The sequence below is a fragment of the Papio anubis genome, chromosome 4, assembly GCF_008728515.1.
Source record: "Papio anubis isolate 15944 chromosome 4, Panubis1.0, whole genome shotgun sequence".
NCBI classification, from domain to species: domain Eukaryota; kingdom Metazoa; phylum Chordata; class Mammalia; order Primates; family Cercopithecidae; genus Papio; species Papio anubis.
In genome coordinates, this window is record NC_044979.1 from 6,929,239 (window position 1) to 6,955,579 (window position 26,341).

The window sequence follows — 26,341 nt, forward strand, 5'->3', positions numbered from 1 at the left end:
AAAGGTATTTATATATATGATAATTTTATAGTACTTTGAATATAATAGGCAGGCAGAGAGTGTCTCTGTAGCAGAATTGTATTCTTTTCTATCTTTGGCTGTAAAAATACTAGAGAGAGGCAACACAGAATACCCTTTGGCTCATTCCAGATGCTTTCCCTAGAGCTACAGGCTCTGTAGGTACAGTCTGCATTCCAAATAGGTTGTAGCTGTATTAAATATTTTAATACAGCATAAAAAGGGTCAGTTGATTTTCAGACTCCATTATCAGTGTCTCATGGCCTGATCACCAAGCCACTTGAAGTTTTTGTGATGGCAGTTCTTCACTCTTAATACTAGTTTTCTGTGTTAATTAGGGCATGGGTTAAGCTGCTGTAACAGAGATCCCAAAATGTAGCAGTGGCTTAAATAAAACAAATTGATCTTTCTCTCATGTCGTATTTCTGAGGATGGAGAGCTTAGGTTGATGAGTCGTCTTTTGCTCCAGATTATTGTTTGTTGACCCAAGTTTCTTCTATCTTGTCTCTCTGCCATCACCTGGAGCATTGCCCCTCATTGGCAGCATTGCGGCTGGGTTGCTGTCATGTCCATTCCAGTACGTAGGAAAGGGGACTATAATTTAGTTAAGAGCAGGTCACTTCCTTTTAGATGATGAAGTTGCACAGTTGCTTCTGGTCATATTCTCTTGGTAAGAACTTGCCATGGTTTGCTGCAAAGAGGGTTGGGGAATAAAGTCTCTAGCTGAACAGTTATGTGCCCTACTAAAACTTGAAAAGTATAGAAGATGAAGAGTATGGTTTTTGTCCTTTGTGTGCTTTCGGCAGGTTTATGTGCCTTGTTCATCTTTGGAGTTCTTTAGCTATTCTTGATCTGAATACCTTTTTTGGGGGGGAGGGATTCAAATTGTATTTATTTTCTCTCATCTGCGACACATTCATTTTGTTCATGAGGTCATTTGTCACATAGAAATGTAAATTTTCATTTTATGATTCCTTTTGAATACAGACTTACGTATTTGTAGATTTGATTCTAGATACGTTATCAATTTTGTCTCTAGGGATAGACAGGACACCTTTATTGGTAGACTGCATAAATAATTTAAGGTCAGCTTTTCTATTTCAATTTTTTAAAAAAGAAAGGAAACATGTTAAGTATGAAAACCAAAACCATCTGTTTGATGCTTCATGTTATCATTAATTTTATGATTTGATGAGATTTACAGTTATTTGTAGTTTTTTCTAACTACGCAAGCATAGTTATACAAATTGTTCGTTTTTCACAATATTTTTCTAAAATTCGTTTTGATTATAGAAGATAGTTTTTTTTTTTTTTTTTTTAAAAAAAAAGAAAGTCAGGCCAGGCGTGGTGGCTCAAGCCTGTAATCCCAGCACTTTGGGAGGCCGAGACGGGCAGATCATGAGGTCAGGAGATCGAGACCATCCTGGCTAACACGGTGAAACCCTGTCTCTACTAAAAAAATACAAAAAAACTAGCTGGGCGAGGTGGTGGGCGCCTGTAGTCCCAGCTACTTGGGAGACTGAGGCAGGAGAATGGTGTAAACCCGGGAGGCAGAGCTTGCCATGAGCTGAAATCCGGCCACTGCACTCCAGCCTGGGTGACAGAGCGAGACTCCGTCTCAAAAAAAAAAAAAAAAAGAAAGGAAAGTCAGATTGAAGTGCTAATCTGAGTGATAAGAGATCAAGTTTCGTGTGAAATTTAGTGTTCAAGATGCTAAATATGTCTAGTGTATAGTTGAAATATGGTGTGGAACTCAGGAGACAAGTTGGTGCTAGAGATGTTGATTTACAAATCATTAAGTCCAGAGGGAACTGTTGAAATGTGAATAATAAATAAGTTCTTCAAAGAGGAGCTTATAGGCTGGGGGCAGTGGCTCATGCCTGTATTCCTGGCACTTTGGGAGGCCAAGGCAGGAGGATGACTTGAGGCCAGGAGTTTGAGACTTGCCTGGGCAGCATAGTGAGACCCCCATTTCTACAAAAAGATGAAAAAGAATGTGGTAACATGTGCCTGTAGTCCCAGCTGCTTGGGAGGCTGAGGCGGGAGGATTGCTTGAGCCCAAGAATGTGAATGATTATACTACCTCACTGCAGTGTGGGCGACAGAGTGAGTCCTTTTCTCAAAAACAGAAACAACCAATCAACCCAGGAGTGTAAAAAGGATGTATAGACGGCTGTACCTATATTTAGAGGCCTAAAGGAAATCAGCTGAAGAGACAGATATTAGACTATTGTATCTCCCTGCTTATAAAAGATAGAAGAACATTTCACTAAGGAGGAAGTGGTCTTGATGTGAAATGAATTTTTAGGATGTTTGAAGAAAGCTTGTGAGTGGTGACTGGATTGTTAATGCTTTTGCCGTTGATCCATTGGTGGTGTTGATGAGAATAACTGTGTGTGTGTGTTTTGAGATGGAGTTTAGTTCCTGTTGCCCAGGCTGGAGTGCAATGGCATGATCTCGGCTCACCACAACCTCCACCTCCCAGATTCAAGCGATTCTCCTGCCTCAGCCTCCTGAGCAGCTGGGATTACAGGCATGTGCCACCATGCTCTGCTAATTTTATATTTTTAGTAGAGACAGAGTTTCACCATGTTGGTCAGTCTGGTCTCGAACTCCGGACCTCAGGTGATCTGCCCACCTTGGCCTCCCAAAGTGCTAGGATTACAGGTGTGAGCCACCACACCCGGCTGAGAATAATTGTTATAATAGGCTGGATACAATTAGAAAGGTATAGTTGAAGGGGAAGGTAGTAGAGTTCAGTCAATTTATTGTGCCATCTCATGAATTTGGTGGTAAAAGGAAAGACGGAAAAGGAGCTTGAAAGGACTTTAAGATTTTTTTGTTTGTTTGGGGTTAGTGATGCAGAAAGGTCTAAATAAATTTCAAGTTAGAAAAGAAGGAGCCAGCCAAGAACATGGAACTGCATCATGAGCACTGGTGGGGAGGTGTAATGTCCCTTCATTCTAGTAATAGAGTATGACAGACAGAGTGGGCATATAATTTTTATTAAACGAGAAGAATGATGCTAGGGGTAGTGGTGTATGGAAATCCTCTCAGCTATTAGGTCGCCTCCTGAGAAAGAACATTTAAGGTGTTTGGGGTTGGACTCAAGGAGAATGGAAACAGGCAGTAAGGTGAAGGTTTGTCCTTTTCAAATATTAAGCTTTTAGAATGACTAATAATTAGGATACATAATGAGTCTTTTAATGATAATATAAAGTGTGAAACGATTTTTAATGACTCACTTTGAAATACATTTATTCTGTAGACCAATTGCTATAATCCTGAAAATAAGATTGTTTTTTGGCCGGGCACAGTAGCTCATGCCTATAATTCCAGCACTTTGGGAGGCTGAGGTGGGTGGGTCATCTGAGGTCGGGAGTTTAAGACCAGCCTGGCCAGTGTGGTGAAACCCAGTCTTTACTAAAAATACAAAAATTAGCCAGGCGTGGTGGTGGGCGCCTGTAATCCCAGCTACTCGGGAGGCTGAGGCCGAAGAATCACTTGATCCCGGGAGGCAGAGGTGGCAGTGAGTTGAGATCGCTTTCCAGCCTGACTGACAGAGCGAGACTCCATCAAAAAAAAAAAAAAAAGATTTTTTATTTTTGTTTTTGAGGTAGGATCTGGATGTGTTGCCTAAGCTGGAGTCTAGTGGTATCATCACAGCTCACTGTAGCGTCAACTGTCGGGGCTTGATTGATTCTCCCACCTCAGCCACCTGAGTAGCTAGGACTACAGGCATGTGCCACTATACTTGGCTAATTTTTTGTAGAGATGGGATGTCACCATGTTTCCCAGGCTGTCTTGAACTACTGGGCTCAAGCAATACGCCTGCCTCAGCCTCCCAAGGTGCTGGGATTACATGTGTGAGCCATCACACCTGGCCAAAAATACGATTCTGTTTTTGAGATGGGGTCTGGCTTTGTCACCCAGGTCTGAGTGCAGTGGCATGATCCTGGCTCTCTGCAGCCTCCGCCTCCCAGGTTCAAGGCATATCCTTCTATCTCAGCCTCCTGAGTAGCTGACACTATAAGCACTCACCACCTTGCCTAGCTAATTTTTATATTTTTTGTTGAGATGAGATTTCACCATCTTGCCCAGGCCAGTCTCAAACTCCTGAACTCAAGGGATTTGCCTGCTTTGGCCTCTCAAATTGGTGCAGGGATGCCTGGCCAAGATTCTTAACATTTATTGCTAGGATGAAACTTCTCTGAATCAGCTATAATTTGGGCGCAAGTAAAAGTGTACCATGCTTCACATTATTTTGGTAATCATTTTGCAGTAGAGAATAAAGATGCACAGTACCACTAATTATGTGCATAAACTTTCCTGTATCAGTGAAGTATTGTTATTTGTTTCTTTTTACATTATGACCTATGCTTTATAGATAAATTCACCAGTGATTAATATAAATACAAAAATGACTCTTTGTTTTCTCTTGTTTACTGTTAAGCGGAAATCAAAGAACAATCTGCAGAAGAGGATGCTGAAGCAGAAGCGGATAACAGCAAACAGCTAATTCCAGCTCTTCAGCGATCTGTGTCTGAGGAATCGGCAAACTCCCTGGTCTCTGTTGGTGTAGAAGCCAAAATCAGGTTAGAGAATGAAGGCAGCTGGATTGGATATTAGTGACAGGAATAAAACAGTGAATCGACTGTAGAGAAAATTCAAGGAGTATGAGTTTAGGATGAAAATCTGGGTGGACTTTTATGATTTAGTAGCTAAATTTGAAGCTGATGCCTCTCTGTGTAATTGGGTTGAGTACATCTGTGGGCTTAGGCAGTTGTAGAACACGGCAGCACACTAGAGTTTTACTCTAGTCACCTCAGGCCAGTACAGAATATTACCAATGTGCTATTCCTGGCAGAAGACATAAATGTGAGCGTTTAGCATGATGATTAATTTTTGATACTTACCTATAAACTTAAGTTTATACTTTTGTTCCTTACCTTCTCCCCATTCATTAAAAAAGGAATCACAGGACATTATAACCTATTTTTTTTTTCTTTCTTTTTTCCCCCCACCCCACCCACACCCCACCCTTTTGTTTTAGATGAAGTCTTGCTCTGTCACCAAGCTGGAGTGCAGTGGCGCCATCTCGGCTCCCTGCAACCTCCGACCCCCTGGTTCAAGTGATTCTTCTGCCTCAGGCTCCCGAGTAGCTGGGATTATAGGCATCACCACCATGCCCAGCTAATTTTTGTATTTTTAGTAGAGACAGGGTTTCGCCATGTTGGCCAGGATGGTCTCGATCTCCTGACTTCATGATCTGCCTGCCTTGGCTTCCCAAAGTGCTGGGATTACAGGCACGAGCCACTACATTGGGCCTGTAACCTATCATTCTATAATTCAGCTTTGAAGTCTTAAGAGTTTTTAGACCTTGTTTGAAAAGCATGAATAAAATAATGAAATTATCCATCAGTTTAGTACTCCCATGTTCTTCCCTCCCTCCCTCTCTCCCTCCCTCCCTCCCTTCCTCCCTTCCTTCCTTCCCTCCCTTCCTCCCTCCTTCCTCTCCATCCCTTCTTCTTCCTTCCTCCCTTCCTTTCCCTCCCCCTTCCTTTTCCTCTTCCTTTTCGTCCTTTCCTTTCTTTTTTTTATTTTTTAATTTATTTTTTTATTTTTTGAGGCAGGGTCTTACTCTGTTACCCAGGCTGGAGTGCAGTGGTGTGATCACAGCTCACTGCAGCCTCAACCTCCTAGGCTCAGGTGATCCTCCCACCTTAGCCTCCCAGGTAGCTGGGACTACAGGTGTGTGCCAGCATACTTGACTAATTTTTAAGGTTTTTTTTTGGTAGAGATTGGGTCTCTTTATGTTATCCAGGTTGGTCTGGAACTCCTGGGCTAAAGCAGTCCTGTCTCAGCCTCCTTAAGTGGTGGAATTACAAGCATGAACCACTGCACCTGGCCTCTCTCATCTTCTTGAAGCATTTTCTTTCGTTTGCGTTTGGGACATCTCACTCCTCATTTTGTCTTTTGCTAGTTGCTGTGGAGACTCTACATGTTTATAATTTTGGAATTCTTAAGGATAAATCCTCAGATATCTTGTCTACTTTTTGTCTCTGTTCACCCACTAGGAAAGAAAGCTCATTCATTCTGATAGCTGTAACCTCTGTGTGTGCCCTTAAGAGTCTCATGTGTTCATTTCCATTACTCTTCTTTACCTGATCTCCAGACCTTTATGTCCAGTTGTCTGCTTGACATCTCCATTTGGAAGTGTGTTAGACACCTCACCCTTAACATGTCCAATACCGTGCTTGATTCTGCCTCCACCTCTGCCCCAAATCTGCTTCTCCCCAAGATTTCGTCATTTCAATAAATAATGCCAGTATTCACTCGGTTGTTTAGTCCAGAAACTTTGGAAGTTAATCCTTGATTTCTATCTTTTCTCATACCTTATAGCTCAACTTGATAACCCAAGCAACTTGTTACTGCCTTAACTTGCCTCCCATTTTGGTTGAAGTCACTGTTATCCCTTGGAAGTTGTAGTAGCCTTTTAACCAGTCTTTCTGCTTCTCTTTACCTTTCCATAGTACAATTTGTTTATAGCACAGTTGCAAAAATTATTCTAATAATGATAATCAGGTCCCCCACTATCCACTCTCTTTCATGACTATTATATTTAAATATTTAAATTATATTCATAATTTCAAGTACTTACCATGTCTACAAGGTGTGATCTGTTCCTGACTGTCTCTCTCATGTCATTTGTCACTCACTGTGCTCTCACCACATTGGCCTCACTCCTTTACATGTGCTGATGGGGTTTCTGAGAGCTTTGGTGCTTGCTTTGCTTGTCTCCTGGTTTACCTCCCAGAGAGGACACCTTGCTGATAATACTATCCTCCTCTGAAGGGCCACATTTAGCTTAGTCTCAGTCAGCTCAGGAAAAAGAACATACAGTGTGAATCAAGGTAAAGAACACACTGATGTTTGTTATACTGTAGTCCTCTCCTCCTCCTCCAGTATTTTTTGGGAGGTTTGAACATTTTCAAAATAAAGGAGTAGGATGGAAAAGAAAACAGCAGCAGCTCCCACCATATTTTACATAGTAACCTGCTATTTTTTTCTTTTCTTTTCTTTTTTACTTTATGTTCTAGGGTACATGTGCAGGTTTGTTACATATGTATACATGTGCCATGTTGGTGTGCTGCACCCCTTAACTCGTCATTTACATTAGGTATATCTCCTAATGCTATCCCTCCCCCCTCCCCTCACTCCACAACAGGCCCCGGTGTGTGATGTTTCCCTTTCTGTTTGTGGCACTTATTATTTTCCAACAGTTCATTTGACTGTCATGTGAACTCTGAAGGCAGGCACTTTGCTGGTGGGTTTTGTTCACTGCACTGTGTCCTGTACCTAGTAGTCCCTGACAGAGATTAGGTGCTGTATAAATATTTTTTTAATGAATAATGAGTTCTAGTTGATTGAAAAACATTTAAAATTCTGCTTAAATTTTTGTAGTTTGATACTACCATAAACTTTAATTTTTACTATGTTTTCTGTAGAAATTAAAAATGGTGTAATGCATATGTGGAATTGAGAGGTACAGAATGCAGAATATTTGCTAGTTTAGAGCAGGTGCCTGAGAGCCTTCTGAAAGTATTCTGTGTCTCTGTATCCTCTAGGCCTACTTCGGGAACCCATTGTAGTTCTTAACTTCCTTGCTTGGTTCTTCTGCAGATCTTTTTTTTTTTTTTTTTTTTTTTTTTTTTGAGACGGAGTCTCACTGTGTCTCCCAGGCTGGAGTGCAGTGGCGCGATCTCGGCTCACTGCAAGCTCCGCCCCCCGGGTTCACGCCATTCTCCCGCCTCAGCCTCCCAAGTAGCTGGGACTACAGGCGCCCGCTACCGCGCCCGGCTAGTTTTTTGTATTTTTAGTAGAGACGGGGTTTCACCATGTTAGCCAGGATAGTCTCGATCTCCCGACCTTGTGATCCACCCGCCTCGGCCTCCCAAAGTGCTGGGATTACAGGCTTGAGCCACCGCGCCCGGCCTCTTCTGCAGATCTTAAGGACAGAGTATGCCTGACTGACTTATCTTTTTGTCCCCTGTGAGTAGCACACTGTCACTGTTAGTCCTCATCTAATACTTGTACAAAGAATGAAAGTTAAAAGCTACTCATGAATATATGATAATTTCATTTATAATAATCATGGCCTATCAGTGGAAAAGAATAGGTTACTCAATAATTGGCTATCTACATAAAAAATATAGGTAGATTGATGCTCATACCACATGGAAACATAACCTTGAGGTAGATTAATAAGCAATGCCATTGTTATTTATTTATCCTGGGCTATACTACCACTACCACTGTTACTTTCATTAGACAGGACAGAGTGAATGTACACTGTGAGAAGGCCAGCGTACCATAAATACAGACCTGGTGTTTATTCCAAGCTCCACCACTTTTGACCTTTATTTATTCATTTTTATCTCTCTGTCCCATAGTTTCCTTAAAATAGGATGTACAGATGGAATTTAATGAATTTTAATGGGGCAGTATATAAAATGTTCTAAATGAATCTGTAGATAATCATCCTATTACAATTAATAGGATTTTAGCAAGATTGCTAGATACAAAATCAAAATGCAAAAATCACATGTATTAAATATATTAGGACAGAGTTAAATGGTATTTTTTAGCATATTATTTTCCAATAATATAAAATTATATGTGACTAGGATTATGTGCAAAAATGTAAGACTTTTATTTTACTAGAGAAAATTATAAAACTTTCTGGAAAGATTAAGGAACACAGACATAATAGAAATAGAATATTCACATTTTAGGGGATTCAGTATTTTAAAGATATTCTTTCCCAATTTATCTGTAGGTTCAAGAAATTTCTAATAAAAATTTCTACAGTAAATTTTACAAGCTGATTTTAATTTATATGAATATGCAAAAGACAGGATAAACCAAAGGACCCATGAAGAAGAGGAAGGATTGCTTTACTTGATACTAAGACTTTTCGTAACATGCTAGTAAATTAAGTCAGTGCTGTATTACCACAGAAATAGACAAATAGACCAGTGGATCAGAATAGGGAACCCAGATACAGATACATGCGTAATATGAACAAGTTATTTATAACAAAGGGGCATCACAAATTAGTGAGGAAGGAAGTCTGTCAACAGTTGTGTGAGAAAAATTATATGTACTTAAAAAAAAAGAAGAAAGTAGACCTAATTTATTCATGTCAACTCCAGTTATAGACATATGTGAGAAGCAAATTAATAAAAGAAGTTAATGTAGAAGAATTTCTGCATTGCTTTGGGGGTAAGGAAAAACTTTTAAAAAACAAATGGAAAGCACTAATTGTAGAAAAGGGTTGATTGGCCAGGCACAGTGGCTCATGCCTGTAATCCTAGCACTTTGGGAGGTTGAGGCAGGAGGATTGCTTGAGCCTAGGAGTTTGAGACCAGCCTGGAACATGGCAAAACCCCATTTCTACACAAAATACAAAAATTAGTAGGACATAGTGGTGCTACTCAGGAGGCTGAGGTGGGAGGATCGCTTCAGTCCAGGAGGTCGAGGCTACAGTGAGCTGTGATCCTGCCACTGCACTTCTGCCTGGGTGGCAGAGTGAGACCCTATCTCAAAAAAAAGAAAACACACATGAAAAGAGGCTGGGTGTGGTGGGTTACATGCTGTAATCGCAGCCCTTTGGGAGGCTAAGGCAGGTGGATCCCTGAGGTCAGGAGTTCCAGACCAGCCTGGCCAACATGGTGAAACCCCATCTCTACTAAAAATACAAAAATTAGCTGGGCGTGGTGGCAGGTGCCTGTAATCCCAACTACTTGGGAGTCTGAGGCAGGAGAATTGCTTGAACCTGGGAGGTGGACGTTGCAGCGAGCCAAGATCGCGCCACTGCACTCCAGCCTGGGCAACAAGAGAGAAACTGCGTCTCAAAAAAAAAAAAAAAAAAAAGAAAAGGATTGATTAATACCACTATACTTAAATTTAAAACTTTTCATGAAAAATACCAAAACAAGAGTAAAAAGATAAATGACAGAAAAGGGAAAAATATTTCTAAAGCATATATCTGACAAAGAACTTATGTCCATATGTATTTAAAAATGAAGCAGAACAATTCAGTAAGAAAAACCACTTCTGTAGAAGATAGTAAGCATTACTTGATTACTTGCAATAAACGTTACTTGATTATGACATATTTTTTAAACATGCTGTTGGATTTTAGTTAGATAATATTTATCTTCCTAAGCAATATGAATTTTTGTAATATTGTAATGTCCTAGTTTTGGAGACAAAATTGCACTAGCCTCGTACATGAGGCATCTTTCAGTTTTCTTATATTTTCCGGAACAATATCTGTAAGATAGGTATTGACTCCATGAAAGTTTGAAGTAACTGTCATAAAATTATGTGGGTCTGTGGGGTTTCTTACAGCAAGAGAAGTCGCTACCAGTTCAATTCAAAGATGTTTTTTTCTTTGAATATGTATTCCCTAAATTTGCTCCTGACTTCCAAATTTTTTTCTATTCAGCTGTTTCATCTGCACCAGTTTTCTCATGTTATATTTTTCTCAGAACGTATACATTTTATCTAAAATGATTCATGATACATTTATTATTTTTTAATGTTATTTTTGATTGGCAGATCCTAATTGTGCATTTATGAGTACAGTATGATGTTTCAATTCATGAATGCAAAGTGGAATGATTGAATCAAGTAAATTAACAGATCCATTACCTTGATTACCTCTCATTTGTTATGGTGGGGCATTTGACATTTACTCTTAGGTTGGTGCACAAGTGATTGTGGTTTTTGCCATTACTTTTAATGGCAGAACCACAATCACTTTTGCATCAAACTAATAGTTACTTTAAAATATAGGTCGCCCTGCTGTGTATTATATCTCAAAACCTGTTCCTCCTGTCTCAACTTTTGTATCTTTTGCACCAAACGAATAGTTATTTTAAAATATAGATCACCCTGCTCTGCAGTATATCTCAAAACCTATTCCTCCTATCTCAACCTTCGTATCCTTTGACCAACAACTTACCATTTCTTTCTTCCTGCCTTACTTTCTCTGAGTGTCTGGTTACCATCACTATACTACCAGTTCTATTAGTTCAGCTTTTTTAGATTGCGCATATAAGTGAGATCATGCAGTATTTGTCTTTCTGTGCCTGGCTTATTTCACTTAGCATAATATTCTCTAGATTCTTCTGAGTTGTTGCAAATGACAGGTCCCTCCCGCTTCTTTCTCTCTCTCTCTCTCCCCCCTCTTCTTTCCCTCTTTCTCCCCCCTCCCCCTCTCCCTCCCTCTTTCCTTAATCCCTCCCCTCCCCTCTTCTCTTCCCTCCCCTTCTCCTCCCCTCCCTACCTCCCTTCCCTTCCCCTCCCCCTCTTTTTCTACCCCCCCTTCCCTCCCTCTCTTTTTTCCTTCCTTCCTTCCTTCCTTTTCTTCTTTCCTTCCTTTCTCTCTCTCTCCCTCTTTTTTTTCTTTGACAGGGTTTCACTCTGTCACCCAGGCTGGAGTACAGTGCCGTGATCACAACTCACTGCATCTCAACTTCCTGGGCTCAAGCAATCTTCCCACCACAGCCTTCTGGGACTACAGGTGTGCGCTCACCACACCAGGCTAATTTTTAAAATTTTATGTAGAGATGGAGTCTTACTTATGTTGCCCAGGCTGGTTTTGAATATCTGGGCATGAGCAGTCCTCCAGCCTTGGCCTCCCGAAGTGCTGGGATTATAGGCATGAGCCACCATCCTCCCGCTTTTCAAGGCTGAATAGTATTCCGTTGTTTATATATACCATATTTTCTTTATCCATTCGTCTATTGATGGATACTTAGGTTGATTCCATATCTGGCTATTATAAGTAATGCTGTAGTATGCGTGGGCATGCAGATATCCTTTTGACATTTATTTCAGTTCCTTTGGATATATACCCAGAAGTGTGATTACTAGATTATATGGTAATTCTATTTTTAGTTTTTTGAGAAACCTTTTTACCATTTTCCATAATGGCTGTACTAATTGACACCCCCACAACAATGTACAGTACTTCCATTTTTTCTGTATCCTTGGTAATACTTATCTTTCCTCTTTTTATTAATAGCCACTTGAACAGGTGGTAGGTGATATATCATTGTTGTTTTAATTTTCATTTCCCTAATGAGTAGTGATACTGAGCATTTTCTCATGTACCTGTTGGCCATTTGTATGTGTTCTTTTGAGAAATGTCTATTCAGCTCCTTTGCCCATTTTTTAATCAGGTTGTTTTCTTGCTGTTTAGTTGGGTTCCGTATATAATTTGGATACTAAATATTGTCTCCCATTCCGTGGGTTGTCTCTTTACTTTGTTAATATTTTCATTTGCCATAAAGAGCTTTGTAGTTTAGCCATCCCATTTGTCTATTATTGCTTTTGTTGCCTATGCTTTCAGGGTCATATCCAAAAAGTTATTGCCCACATGGAACTTTCTCCCTATGTTTTATTCTAGTAGTTTTATAGTTTGACATCTTAAACGTAAGACTTTATTTTGAATTGATTTTTGTGTGTTATGTGAGACAAGGGTATGATTTTGTTCTTGTGCATATGGATATACAGTTTTCTCAGCGCCGTTTATTGATAAGTCAGTTCTTTACCCATCGTGTTTTCTTGGCATCTTTGTTATAAATCAACCGAGTGTAAATGCGTGAGTTCATTCCTGTTCCATTGGTCAATGTGTCTTGTTGTTTTTTGAGCCAGGGTGGTGTCTGTGCCCAGGCGGGAGTGCGCTGGTGTGATCTTGGCTCTCTGCAACCTCTGCCTCCTGAGCTGAAGCCATCCACCCACCTGAGCCTCCTGAGTACCTGGGACTACAGGCGTTCACTATCACCCCTGGCTTGTTTTTGTATTTTTAGTAGAAATGGGATTTCACCATGTTGCCCAGGCTGGTTTCAAACTCCTGGGCTCAAGCAGTCTGCCTGCCTTAGCCTACACAAGTGCTGGGATTACAAGTGTGAACCACCATGCCTGTCCAGATGTGTGGTTTTTTTTCTTTTTTTTTTTAAATGCCAGTACCATACTATTTTGGTTACAATCATTTTGTAATGTTTTGAAATCAGACAGTGTGATGCATCCATCATTGTTCTTTTTGCTCAAGGTGGTTTCGGCTGTTTGATGTCTTCTGTGCTTCCATATGAATTTAAGGATAATTTATTTCTGTGAAAATTGACATTGGAATTTTGATAGATATTGCATTGAATCTGTAGATCACTTTGGGTAGTATGGACAGTTAGTTTCACAGTATTAATTCTTCCAGTCCATGAACATAGATATCTTTCCATTTCTTTGTGTTTTCTTAAATTTCTTTTGTGAGTTTTATCGTTTTCAGTATATAGGTATTTTACCTCCCTGGTTGAAATTACACCTAAGTATTTAATTTTTTTGTTGCTATTATAAATGGGATTGTATTAATTTTCTTTTAGGATCGTTTGCTGTTAGTATATAGAAATGCTACTGATTTTTGTATATTTACTTTATATTCTGCTACTTTATCAAATTTGTTTATTAGTTCTAACAGTTTTTTGGTGGAGTCTTTAGGGTTTTGCATATGTAAGATCATGCCGTTAGCAAATAAAGACAGTTTCACTTCTTCCTTTCCTGCTGGGATCCCTTATATCTTTCTCTTGATCATATTGCTCTTGCTAGGACTTACAGTAATATATTGAAATTTTTATTTCAGTATTTTATATTTTATATCAATTTTATATTGTTTTTCATTATGATTTTATTTCAGATATTGGGATTTCCATTTTAAGTGAAAGATTCTTAAACAATATCTTTTCTAGTTTCCAAATATTTGGATTTTTTTTTTTTCTTGAAAGGGAGTCTTGCTCTGTTGCCCAGGCTATGCAGTGGTGCGATCTTGGCTCACTGGAACCACTGCCTCCTAGGTTCAAGCGATTCTCCTGCCTCAGCCTCCCGAGTAGCTGGGACTACAGGCGTGCACCACCACACCCAGCTAATTTTTGTATTTTCAGTAGAGATGGTGTTTCGCCATGTTGGTCAGGCTGGTCTCAAACTCCTGACCTCAGGTGATCCACCTGCCTTAGCCTCCCAAAGTGTCAGAATTACAGTCATGAGCTACTGCACCTGGCTGGAAAATTTTAAGTTATCCATTTATTATCCATTTTTAGTTTTACTGCATTATTGTCAGAGAATATTGCCTGCATGATATTGGTCACTTGCTATGTATCATGTACTCTTTTATGGCCTACTATGTAATCCACTCTTGAAATATTTTAATATACTTGAAAAGAATGTGAACTTTTAGTTGTAGATAGAATTGAATATAGTATCTCAAACTAATTTATTATGCTCAGGTAATTAATAAATAATGAACAGTAAAGATGTTCAATACTTAATTTTTATCAGTTTGATGTAGTATTTTCTGAGAAAAATAATTAAAATCTTCCACTGTTGTTGATCTTTTTTTTTTAATCTTTGAGTTTTGTTAGTACAGGTTGAGTATCTCTTACCCAAAATGCTTGGGACAGGCCAGGCTCAGTGGGTTCATGCCTGTAATTCCAGCACTTTAGGTGGCCAAGGCAGGTGGATCACCTGAGGCCAGGAGTTTGAAACCAGCCTGGCCACCATGGCAAAACTCCGTCTCTACTAAAAATACAAAAATTAGTTAGATGTTATGGTGTGTGCCTGTATTCCCTGCTACTTGGGAGGCTGAGGCAGGAGAATTGCTTGAATCCAGGAGGTGGAGGTTACAGTGAACCTAGACCGTACCATTGCACTCCAGCCTGGACGACAGAGTGAGACTCCATCTAAAAAAAAAACCGAAAACAAAATGTTTGGGACCAGATGTGTTTTGGATTTTGGATTTTTTTGGATTTTGGAATATTTGCACATACATAGTAAGTTATTTTGGGGATGGGAGACATTTATGAATATGAAATTCATTTATGTTTCATATATGCCTTATACACATAGCCTGAAGGTAATTTTATAGAATATTTAAGTAATTTGATGCTTGAAACAGAGTTTATATTAAGTACTTAGGTGTGAAATTTTCTACTTGTGATACCATGTTGGTGCTTAAAAAGTTTTGAATTTTGGAGCAGTTCAGATTTTGGATTTTCAGATTAGAGATGTTTAACCATCTCTTTCAGATTAGAGATTCATTTTGAGGCCTGTTGGTCTGAGTATATAGTTATGATGGATATCTATTATACTGCTATTGATCATTTTGTTAGTGCATAACATCGTTTTCATCTCTAATGCTGTGTTTTCTTTTTGACTTAACTTTCATTTTGTCTGATAAAATTATTGCCACTCAAACTTCCTTTTGGTTTATGTTTGCCTGGTATCTTTTTACGTCCTTTCCCATCAATATTTTTGTCCTTGTTTTATGTGTCTCTTGTGTTTATACTTCCAACATTTTTTGCACCTTTTTTTTTTGGAGACAGAGTCTTGCTCTGTCACCCAGGCTGGAGGGCAGTGGCGTAATCTCGGCTCACTGCAACCTCCACCTCCCTGGTTCAAGCAATTCCCTTTCCTCAGCCTCCCGAGTAGCTGGGATTACAGGCGTGCACCACCATGCCTGGCTAAGTTTTTTGTATTTGCACCCAGCCGCAACCAATTTTTTTTTTTTTTTTTTGAGACGGAGTCTGGCTCTGTCGCCCGGGCTGGAGTACAGTGGCGCGATCTCAGCTCACTGCAAGCTCCGCCTCCCGGGTTATTCTCCTGCGTCAGCCTCCCGAGTAGCTGGAACTACATACAGGTGCCCGCCACCTCGCCTGGCTAGTTTTTTGTATTTTTTAGTAGAGACGGGGTTTTACCGTGTTAGCCAGGACGGTCTCGATCTCCTGACCTCGTGATCCGCCCATCTTGGCCTCCCAAAGTGCTGGGATTATAGGCTTGAGCCACCGTGCCCGGCCGCCGCAACCAATTTTTAAATCTAATTTTAATCTATTCTCAAAAATGGTCTTTTAATTGTTGGTTTTTGCCTTTTAATTGGTGGTTTTGGTTTACATTATTGTAACGGCTAGTAAGATTTTGTATGCTATTTTAGAAAATGTTTTTCAGTTGCTGTATACATGTGTTTTCTTTATTATTTTTTTTTTTTGAGATGGGGTTTGCTCTTTCGTCTAGGCTGGAGTGCTGTGACACGATTCTCAGTTCATTGCAACCTCCGCCTCCTGGGTTCAAGCGATTCTCCTGCCTCAGCCTCCTGAGTAGCTTGGATTACGGACGCCTGCCACCACACCTGACTAATTTTTATATTTTTGGTAGAGATGGGATTTCACCATGTTGGCCAGGCTGGTCTTGAATTCCTGACCTGTGATCTGCCCATCTAAGCCTCCCAAAGTGCTGGGATTACAGATGTGAGCCACTCTGCTCGGCCTCTTTTTTTTTTTTTTTTTTAATAAATACAGACAAGGTCTCACTATGCTGCCCAGGCTGGTCTCAAAATCCTGGGGTCAAGCAGTCCTCCTGCCTTGACCTCCCAAAGCACTGGGGTTACAGTGTGAGCCACTGTTCCTGGCTGAGTTGCTGTATATATGTTTTTCTTTCTTGGTTGTGTGTGAGCACCTAATGAGGTACATGGAGAGGAGGCTTTGTGTGGGTTAGAATTCCCCTGTCTGTGGTCACAGGTGTTAACATAGTCTCACTGTGTTTCACACTTGGCTTCTAGCAATTTCTTAAAAACTTTTACTGAATTCTTATTACCCTGCTTGTGTGATATTCAATGGCCTCTTCCTGAGAGGTACTTTTGTCTCATTTCTTTATGGAAGTGTCTTTCATCTGATGGTGAGTTGGTTGCCCTGTGATTTCTGCCCTCTGATGGGTTTCAGAATAGTGAATTTGCAGATTCTCTGGTTGGGTTATGTTGTGTGGTTGGGCACAATGTTGTCTGGAGCTTTCTACAGCCAGACCAAAAGCTAGAAATTTCCTTTGACCTTGTATTAAAAAAAGTCAACAATAAATTACTCTGAGGTGTTTGACCTCCCTTACTTCATACAACCTTTTCTAATTCTTTAATAATGTAAGTACTTCTCTAAAAGTATTTTCATTTTTGGATCTGTTGTGTGGCAAAATTTCTGATGTCTTCTAAGCCAGATAGTAATTTTATTATACCTTCACATTTAAGCGATAGTTTTGAATATAAAATTGAAGGCTAAGGTATTTTTCTGCAATAGCTTTAAAATGTTGTTCCATTTTCTAATCAGGGCTGTTACAATCAATGTTGATAAGGCTAATGTCAACCTGATTGTTGCTTCTCATGTGTAGTGTTTCTAGGGGAAGAAACAAACCAGAAATGGGATATGGTGAAATAAATGTAAGCTTAATAGTCAGTGAAAATTACAAATAAGAGTATAGTAAGATACTGGCAAAGCATATGGTGGTGGTCTCTTTTTGGCAAGAAGAAATTTTCTTTTTCAACTTGATTTTTTTTTTTTTGAAATTAGATTACATTTAATTTGTGCATATGTGTATGTCTCAGTACCAGCAGACAACATAATTTATCGTGAACTTGAAGTAGGTAATTGATTAGAAAAACAAAAGCTAATTTTGATAAAAGTAATTAGTTGAGAGTCCAATATGAACTAAAGCTAAGTTTTAAAAGATCACCTCAAAAGGCTGTTGGTTAGTTCTGTCACCTGGTAATGCAAGATATGTAAGATCATGGGGTAAATACCGTAGAGGTAACTTTAATGCCCAGAAGAAGGATTTGGGTATAGCAGCAGTAAATATCTTGTGAAGTGTAAATATGATCAAGAGGAAGCAGTCCTTTAATTTCATTCTTCCTAAGATCTCTTAGTAAGTGTATATTCCATTATGTATATTGTTTGTTGTCTCTTAATTTTTTAATGTTTTCACTTTTTTTTAAATTAATAGACTTAGAGCAGTTTTAGGTTTACACAAAAATTGAGCTAATTCTCCCAACTCCACCCCCGGCAGTTTCCCTCAGGATTAGTACTGCGTGCTGTGTTGCAGTTGATAAACCAATATAGATACATTATTTTTAACTACAGTCCATAGTTTACATTACGGCTCAGTATCTGTCATTATAGTGTCATATAAAATGGTTTCACTGGCCTGAAAAAATCCCCTTTGCTCCTAATCCCTTTCTTCCCTCCTATTCAGCTCTTCTGCTTCCCCAAAAATCTCCTACCACTCAACCCAGGAACTATTTAAGTTTATATTTTTATATCTCCCCGTGTGTATGCATGTGTGTGGTATATATATATATCATGCATAATGAACGTTCCATCAAGTGGTTAAATAAAACTGTCACCATATGTTTTACAGAGCTGTCATGCAGTTGGGTGGCTACTAAACTCTACCTTCTTTCCCATTTTTAGCTTGCATTTTTTTTTTTTTTTTTCCTGAGACAGTCTTGCTCTGTCACGCAGGCTGGAGTGCAGTGATTCGATCTCAGCTTACTGCAACCTCCGCCTCCCGGATGCAAGTGAGGTGCTTTAGCCATCCAAGTAGCTGGGATTACAGGGGTGTGCCACCACACCCAGCTAATTTTTGTATTTTTAGTAGAGATGGGATTTCACCACATTGGGCAGGCTGGTCTCGATCTTAGGCCTCCCAGAGTGCTGGGATTACAGGCATGAGCCACTGTGCCTGGCCCTCATCTTTAGCTTTCTTACTTGGATTTTTTCCTAGTCAAATATGAAAGAAAATAACTTTTCTAAGTACTGACTAGAATTTTTTGGATTTGATATGTGTACCACTTTTAAAAATGCTATGGAAAAGTAGAATTCCAAATTTATTAAACTTAATTGTTCTTATGGGTAATCACTGAATAGACTGTAGAAAATAGATTGAAAAGCTTAGCTTGCACTTTAGACATAATTTAAAAGCACAAGTATCTATGGTTGTCACTTAAAGTAGTTGAATAAAGCTACTTTTCTTCTTCTCTGACTTACATTTCATTTTTACTAGTGAACAGCTCTGCGCTTTTTGTTACTGTGGGGAAAAAAGTTCCTTAGGACAAGGAGACTTAAAACAGTTCAGAGTAACGCCTGGATTTATCTTGCCATGGAGAAACCAACCTTCTAACAAGAAGGACATTGATGACAACAGCAATGGAACCTATGAAAAAATGCAAAACCCAGCACCACGAAAACAAAGAGGACAGAGAAAGTAAGCAGTTTTGAATTTAAATTGTTGGAATAGATTAAGACTGCATATAATTTATTTCCATTTTAATGTTTATAAATTTTCAAATGGGGTTGTCTCATGTTTTCCACATTTATGGGATACTCTGACTCACCATTAACCCAATTAATCCAACAAACTGTCCTTTTCACAAATTTTTCTTATTATTTTAAAAAAAGTTTATCTTAATTGTATATGAAATCGGTGTGATCACAAAACTAAACTTTTGGAAGAAAACTTCAAAAAATGTAACACAAGCTGAGAGGGAGGGAGTTCATGGAATTTATAAATGGAAAGAAGATATTAATAAAACGGATCAATGAAGTCCTTGTTTTGTTTCTCTAAATAAGCTTTTAATTGTAAGAATCTAAGAATACAATAGCAAATCCAGAATTGGTTTTCACTGCTCATGTCTTTTGTGTCATTCATTCATTGATCCATTCAATCATTTAATTAATTTAATTTATATATATGTTTGTGTGCTTCAGAAAATGTTGCACTGTCCTATACATTCTTCCTTCCCTCTCTCCCTCCCCTGCCTTCCTTCCCAGAAGATGCTTTTTTCTTTTTTAAGGATTTTTTTTTTTGTAATTATATATGTATGTCTGTATTCACGGGCACATTGTAATTACCTGAAGCTCTTGTCTAATATATTTTAAAATATTTTGTACAGTTGTGTTTAAAGACCATATTAATACGGAGACTTGGCTGTGCTGGTTAAGGGAGTAGAAGTTTCTGTAGTTGATGAGAATGTGTAAAAATTAATTTAGCTTGCAAAGCTAACAGACTCTGCCTCTTGAGGGTGATGATGTAATCACTCAAGTGCTTATCTGGCTTATATCCAAATTTAAGTACTAAATCATTGTTGTGTTGTACTTACTTGATTGGCTCCTTGTTTTGAACTGCTGCCAGTGCCTTGAAGACCTGAAGCAGGAAATGAAACAAAAAAAGAGGGAGGATCTTTTAAAAGAATTTAAGGTGCAACAGTTTAAGGAAGCTTAGAAGTACTATATTTGGAGAGTTGTGATGCTTTGGAGGCTATAGCCTTATCTTTAGTTATCAATAGAGTACACGCATCTTAATAAAACAATCAGAAGGCCAGCAAACTTATTAGTATTAGCAAACTTAACGGACTGAATCAGGCTGTATCTTATATCCTCATGTTCTGCCTTAAATAATGGCAATTATATAAAATCCTGTCTTGAGAAATAGGTTTCATTTCCTTTTTTTTTTTTTTTTTTTTTTTTTTTTGAGATGGAGTCTCGCTCTGTTGCCCAGACTGGAGTGCAGTGGCCGGATCTCAGCTCACTGCAAGCTCCGCCTCCCGGGTTTACGCCATTCTCCTGCCTCAGCCTCCCGAGTAGCTGGGACTACAGGCGCCCGCCACCTCGCCCGGCTAGTTTTTTGTATTTTTAGTAGAGACGGGGTTTCACCGTATTAGCCAGGATGGTCTCGATCTCCTGACCTCGTGATCCACCCGTCTCGGCCTCCCAAAGTGCTAGGATTACAGGCTTGAGCCACCGCGCCCGGCCTTCATTTCCTTTTTTTAAAAGTGAAATTAATTTTTAGTGAAAAATTCTCATGAGCTCAGATAATAATATAAAAATAGCCTTTGTTAAATGAAAGTCTTTATATATACTTAGTGCTTACCAACTTAATAAGTAATGATAACATGCCAGTTAATGAAGTACACTTAAAAATTTGGCATCATTTAAGGGTAGGCAATTAATTTAGCTTGGTAATGATTTCAAATATTTACAAAATGTATGTTACTAATGAAGTTTAAATAGCGAATTTAAAAAACAGTTTCGCAAAGGAGATTTTGAAAATGTCTTTCCTCTCATTTTCACTATCTAAAAAAATCAGGATTTTTTTTTCAAACTCTTTGTTTTATAACTTAGAATTTTGTGGGGTATGCATTTCAGCTGATTCCTCTTGATACCTCTTTCTTTTTTTTTTTTTGAGACAGAGTCTTGCTCTGTCACCCAGGCTGGAGTGCAGTGGCCGGATCTCAGCTCACTGCAAGCTCCGCCTCCCGGGTTTACGCCATTCTCCTGCCTCAGCCTCTCGAGTAGCTGGGACTACAGGCGCCCGCCACCTCGCCTGGCTAGTTTTTTGTATTTTTTAGTAGAGACGGGGTTTCACCGTGTTAGCCAGGATGGTCTCGATTTCCTGACCTCGTGATCCGCCCCGATATCTCTTTCTAAGCTGGGCTGCTGTCATCCTTAGTGTTGACACTGATATCTTACTGTTATGGTATATACATACAAACCAGTCTCAAAACTTAAAGGTTGAATTTGATTAAGCTGCTGGTTAGGACCTGATTCGTAATAAATTAGTCATTCTCTTGGTTTTTTTACACCCCTTTCTCTCATCAAATACTAGTGCAAAACAGTATGTTAAAACAACACTTAGTGATTATAGATGAACTGTTTGTTTTTTTTTTTTCTCCAACTAAAATAACAATGATTTGTAATAGAGAATATATTTGTAGGAATAGAGATTATACTTATAGGAAAGAATTTGTTCTCATTTTACTGTGGGCATTTATTAAAATGAGAATTTAAAGTTAGCATAGCATGCTAAAACTTTTTTAAAAAAGTCTATGCATTTCTAATGCTGAACATAAAAACATTACTGGTTATTTTTATATGGTTTGATATTTAAATGTACTTATTGAAATATGTTAATACTTTTTTTCTTTCAATGATTCCAGGTATAAAATGTTTAGTACCCTGGTCATTGTGCTGATTTTCTCTTAATAGGAATCATGATAAATATCCAGCATACAGAAGTGCAGTGAGTTATGATCTATATTCAATAGTGATTTAATCCAGAATTATGATCAGGTTAAATACTATGGTATTAGGAGAAGATTTAAGTTTTAGTGGTAGTCATCTGATTACACATATTTAATATTAAGTACAATAACCATTTTTATTTATTTAATGGTCTTAAATAATACCTAAAGTGTTAGAGCTTGAAAGCCTGAAATCTCCCATACGTTGTTTACTTTATTCAATGTTCTTTTTTTAGACTATAGTTTTTGCTGTCTATACTATCTTCCTTATTCTACATACCTTTGGTAGCTATTTTCTTTTTTGCTTTTTACTTTCAATTTGTGATGTACAGTCTTGATTGAGAGTACTTGCAACGTCATGCCACAGACCAGCTGTTGAGATTTGTTGACGGGATCATAAGAAAGCTACAGCTGATACATTCCATTCCTCCTGCCTCTGTTTTCACACTCTGTAGTGGGTTTTCATTTTCCCTGGAAAATATCCTTTCTTTACATAGTTAACTGCCACCTCTGTTGTGGCAGTCCTCAGTCAAGATACAGCAAACTAAACATTTCTGATTTGATCAAGTTTGTTTTGTAAGCATTTAAGTAAAGCAAAAGGAAATACTCATGTGTTAAATACAATTCCTGACTAGGATATGAGAGTCGGTTTTAAAAACATTATATTATAGAATGGAAAAACAAATCTAATACTTCCCTATGGGTTTGGAGACTCTTTTGCTTAGTTGTTACTTATATAATATATGGCAACCCAGTTTAATATTATACCATGGATAATACTAACAGATGAATTCTAAAAGTTGGTTTATGACAGTTAATGCCTGATAAATTAAAATTGATTTGGCAGTACATTGCATTTAAACAGTTAAAAATGAAACAATTTTCTGCTTGTTTTCACTTTCACAGCTATTTTATTTTATTTTCAGAGAACGATCTCCTCAGCAGAATATAGTATCTTGTGTAAGTGTAAGCACCCAGACAGCTTCAGATGATCAGGCTGGTAAACTGTGGGATGAACTCAGTCTGGTTGGGCTTCCAGATGCCATTGATGTCCAAGCCTTATTTGATTCTACAGGTATGGGCATGTTTTCAATAATAACTGCCTCTTAATTCTGGAAGCATTTTAATTTTAATGCATTATTAATGTCCTCAATAATAAATACCTTTCATCTAGAAATAATTAGAATCATACTATAAGAAATAATTATTAAATATGCCTGGTTAGGTAAAATAAATTGTCTAATAAGGTTTATCTAATTTGTTTAAAATCTGTACAGTATCACCACCAGACTGGATGCTTTTTAAAATACTTGTATTTATTCTTGTGTAGATAGCAGTGCCATGGAGATCTGACAATTGAGGAAAAGGAATATTTTAAAGGGGAAAATTTTTAAGTGAGAACTTGGGGAATGTGGCATTCTGAGTCTGTTTTATTTGGGCATGAATGAAAATAGGTCTTAGCCAGGTAGATTATCTTATTATATCAGTATTATAACTCAGCACTCATGATATGGTGCTACTGGAATTTAAAGTGCATCTCATTTTATAGTTGAACTGCAGATTGACTGATAGTGGTTCAAGTGTTATGTGGTGGATAATTTAAAGGTTCAAGCGTTAATAATCATTGATATGTGCTCTCACTGTGGGATGAGGGAAGTAGAGGTGTATGTGCAGTTTATTTTCTATACATATCCTTTGTATATCACCGTAACAGAGTACTAAATAATATTTTGTTTGTTTTAAAGATACCAGAAACATACCAAATACATATATAATATTTAAATAAAATGACTAAAAACTAATTTTGTTTGTTGAAGAAATAATCACTAATTCAGTGATTCTTCAGATGAGCATCATAATAACCAGACGGCTTGTTAAAACACAGATTGCTGGCAGGGAACGGTGGCTCACAGCTGTAATCCCAGCACTTTGGCAGGCTGAGGAAGGTGGATTGCTTGAACTCAGGAGTTCAAGACCAGCCTGGGCAACATCGTGAAACCCTCTCTCTACAAAAAATGAAAAAATTCGTTGGATCTGGAGGCATGTGCCTGTAGTCCTGGCTATTTGGCAAGGCTGAGGCAGGAGGATTGCTTGAACCCTGGAGGTTGAGGCTGCAGTGAGCTGTGTTCATGCCACTGAACTTCAGCCTGGGTGACAAAGTGAGACCCTGTCTCAAAACCAAAACCAAAACAAAAAAAAAAAAACAAAAAAAAAAGAACCAAACACAGATTGCTGGGCCTCACTGCAGGAGTTTTTGATTCAGTAGATTTCAGTTGTGAGCTGCACGTCTGCATTTTTTTGGTTTTAATTTTGAGATGGAGTCTTGCTCTGTTGCACAGGCTGGAGTGCAGTGGCGTGATCTCAGCTCACTGCAACCTCTGTCCCCTGGGTTCAAGTGATTCTCGTGCCTCAGCTTCCTGAGTAGCTGGGATTACAGGCATGCGCCACCATGCCCAGCTAATTTGTAGAGACAGGGTTTTGCCATGTTAGCCAGGCTGGTTTCAAGTTCCCCTGGCTCAAGAGATCCACCAGCTTTGGCCTCCCAAAGTGCTGAGATTACAGGAGCGAGCCACTGTGCCCAGACAGATTCTGTATTTCTAAGATGTTCTTGGGTTCATATTGATATTGGCACTCAGTGGTTGGTCCACATTTTTAGGAGGGCCACTTTACTGGTGTCACAAATATAGAATGCCATTGTATATTTACATATTAGAGTTGATTTTGAAGTTTTATGTCTTTATTAGCTTTAATATTTTTAATGTGTGCTCATTTGCTCCTTTTTGTTTTTCCCATTTTAGGCACTTGTTGGGCTCATCACCGTTGTGTGGAGTGGTCACTAGGAGTATGCCAGATGGAAGAACCATCGTTAGTGAACGTGGACAAAGCTGTTGTCTCAGGGAGCACAGAAGTAAGTAGACAAAGCAAATATTTAAATCATAGTTTTATAACATTCACTTTAATCAGAAGTTCACTTGAAAGAATTATTAAATGATTGCTGTAGTGTAAAAGCTCCCAAAATAGGAAATTATTAATTTTTATTAAGAGTAATTTTAGGCTGGGTATGGTGGTTCACACCTGTAATCCTAGCACTTTGGGAGGCTGAGGCGGGTGGATCACTTGAGGTCAGGAGTTCAAGACGAGCCTGGCCAACATGGTAAAACCCCTTCTCTACCAAGAATACAAAAATTAGCTGGGCATGGTAGCAGTCGCCTGTAATCCCAGCTGCTTGGGATGCTGAGGCAGGAGAATTGCTTGAACCTGGGAGGGGGAGGTTGCAGGTAGCCGAGATTGCACCATTGCACTCCAGCCTGGGTGACAGAGCGAGATGCTGTTTAAAAAAAAAAAAAAAAGTTATTTCATGCAAAAATTAGCTGAGCATGCTGGTGCACATGTGTAGTCCCAGCAACTTGGGGTGCTGAGGTGGGAGGATTGCTTGAGTCCAGTAGATTGAGGTTGCAGTGAGCCATGATTGCACCACTGCACTCCAGCCTGGGTGCTGGAGTGAGACCCTGCCTTAAAAAAAAAAAAATTAATTTGTGTAAGCCATTGGAGTGTAGTATGTTATTCAGTGAACTTGAATCTTTTAAAATAAGTAGTTTACATTTAAATTAGAAATGAAAATTTTAGAAATGAAAAATTTGAACTATGCTTATAATTCATGTGGTTACTTTTTAAGACAAAACTATTTGATAATAATTTAAAATGAGAGAAAATATTTGAAAAGATTTGAAGGTCAGTAGTCCATAATGTGCACTACCTTTTTAAAAAGTGATTAAAGATTTTTTTTAGTCCGGTTGGCAGTTCAGTTTATCTTCATTGCATTGTATCAAATATGTGCATAGTGTTCCATTTTTCAGAGCTTTTCCTGTGATTTTCATGTAATTTTGAAACTATATATATTTTGAAACAAATACAAATTCAGTAGCTACCTCCCATTTATAAAGACAGCAAACTCTATGAAGTAATACTGCTTTGATGTCTACAAATTTCTTTTCTTTTTCTTTTTTCTTAAAATGTAGAGATGGGGTCTCACCATGTTGCCCAGGCTGGTCTCAAACTCCTGGGCCCAAGGGATCCTCTCTTCTCTCCTTGGCCTCCTAAAGTGTTAGGATTTTAGATGTGAGCCACTGTGCCTGGCCTTCCCTTTTTTTTTCTTTTTTGTTTGAGAGGAGTTTTGTTCTATTGCCCAGGCTGGAGTACAGTAGCATGATCTCAGCTCACTGCAACCTCTGCTTCCCTGGTTCAAGCGATTCTGCTGCCTTAGCCTCCTGAGTGGATGGGATTATAGGCTTGTGCCACCAACCTGGCTAATTTTTGTATATTTAGTAGAAATGGGGTTTCACCACGTTGGCCAGGCTGATCTTGAACTCC

At 38.7% G+C, this 26,341-nt stretch overlaps 1 protein-coding gene across 16 annotated transcripts in view; it reads left to right on the forward strand.

Annotated features, from left to right (window-relative positions):
- KMT2C (lysine methyltransferase 2C) overlaps positions 1–26,341 on the forward strand; it is a 298,256-nt gene that overhangs the window by 94,357 nt on the left and 177,558 nt on the right. For 14 of the 16 annotated variants that reach the window (XM_031664996.1, XM_031664992.1, XM_031665006.1 and 11 more), the window contains 4 exons: positions 4,472–4,613; positions 18,955–19,155; positions 22,897–23,045; positions 24,769–24,878. In XM_031664996.1, the coding sequence (XP_031520856.1) occupies positions 4,472–4,613; positions 18,955–19,155; positions 22,897–23,045; positions 24,769–24,878 (602 nt within the window). Of the gene's footprint in view, positions 1–4,471; positions 4,614–18,954; positions 19,156–21,886; positions 21,970–22,896; positions 23,046–24,768; positions 24,879–26,341 lie in introns of those variants that run through there. The other 2 variants (XM_031665004.1, XM_021936454.2) reach the window with 2 other exon arrangements.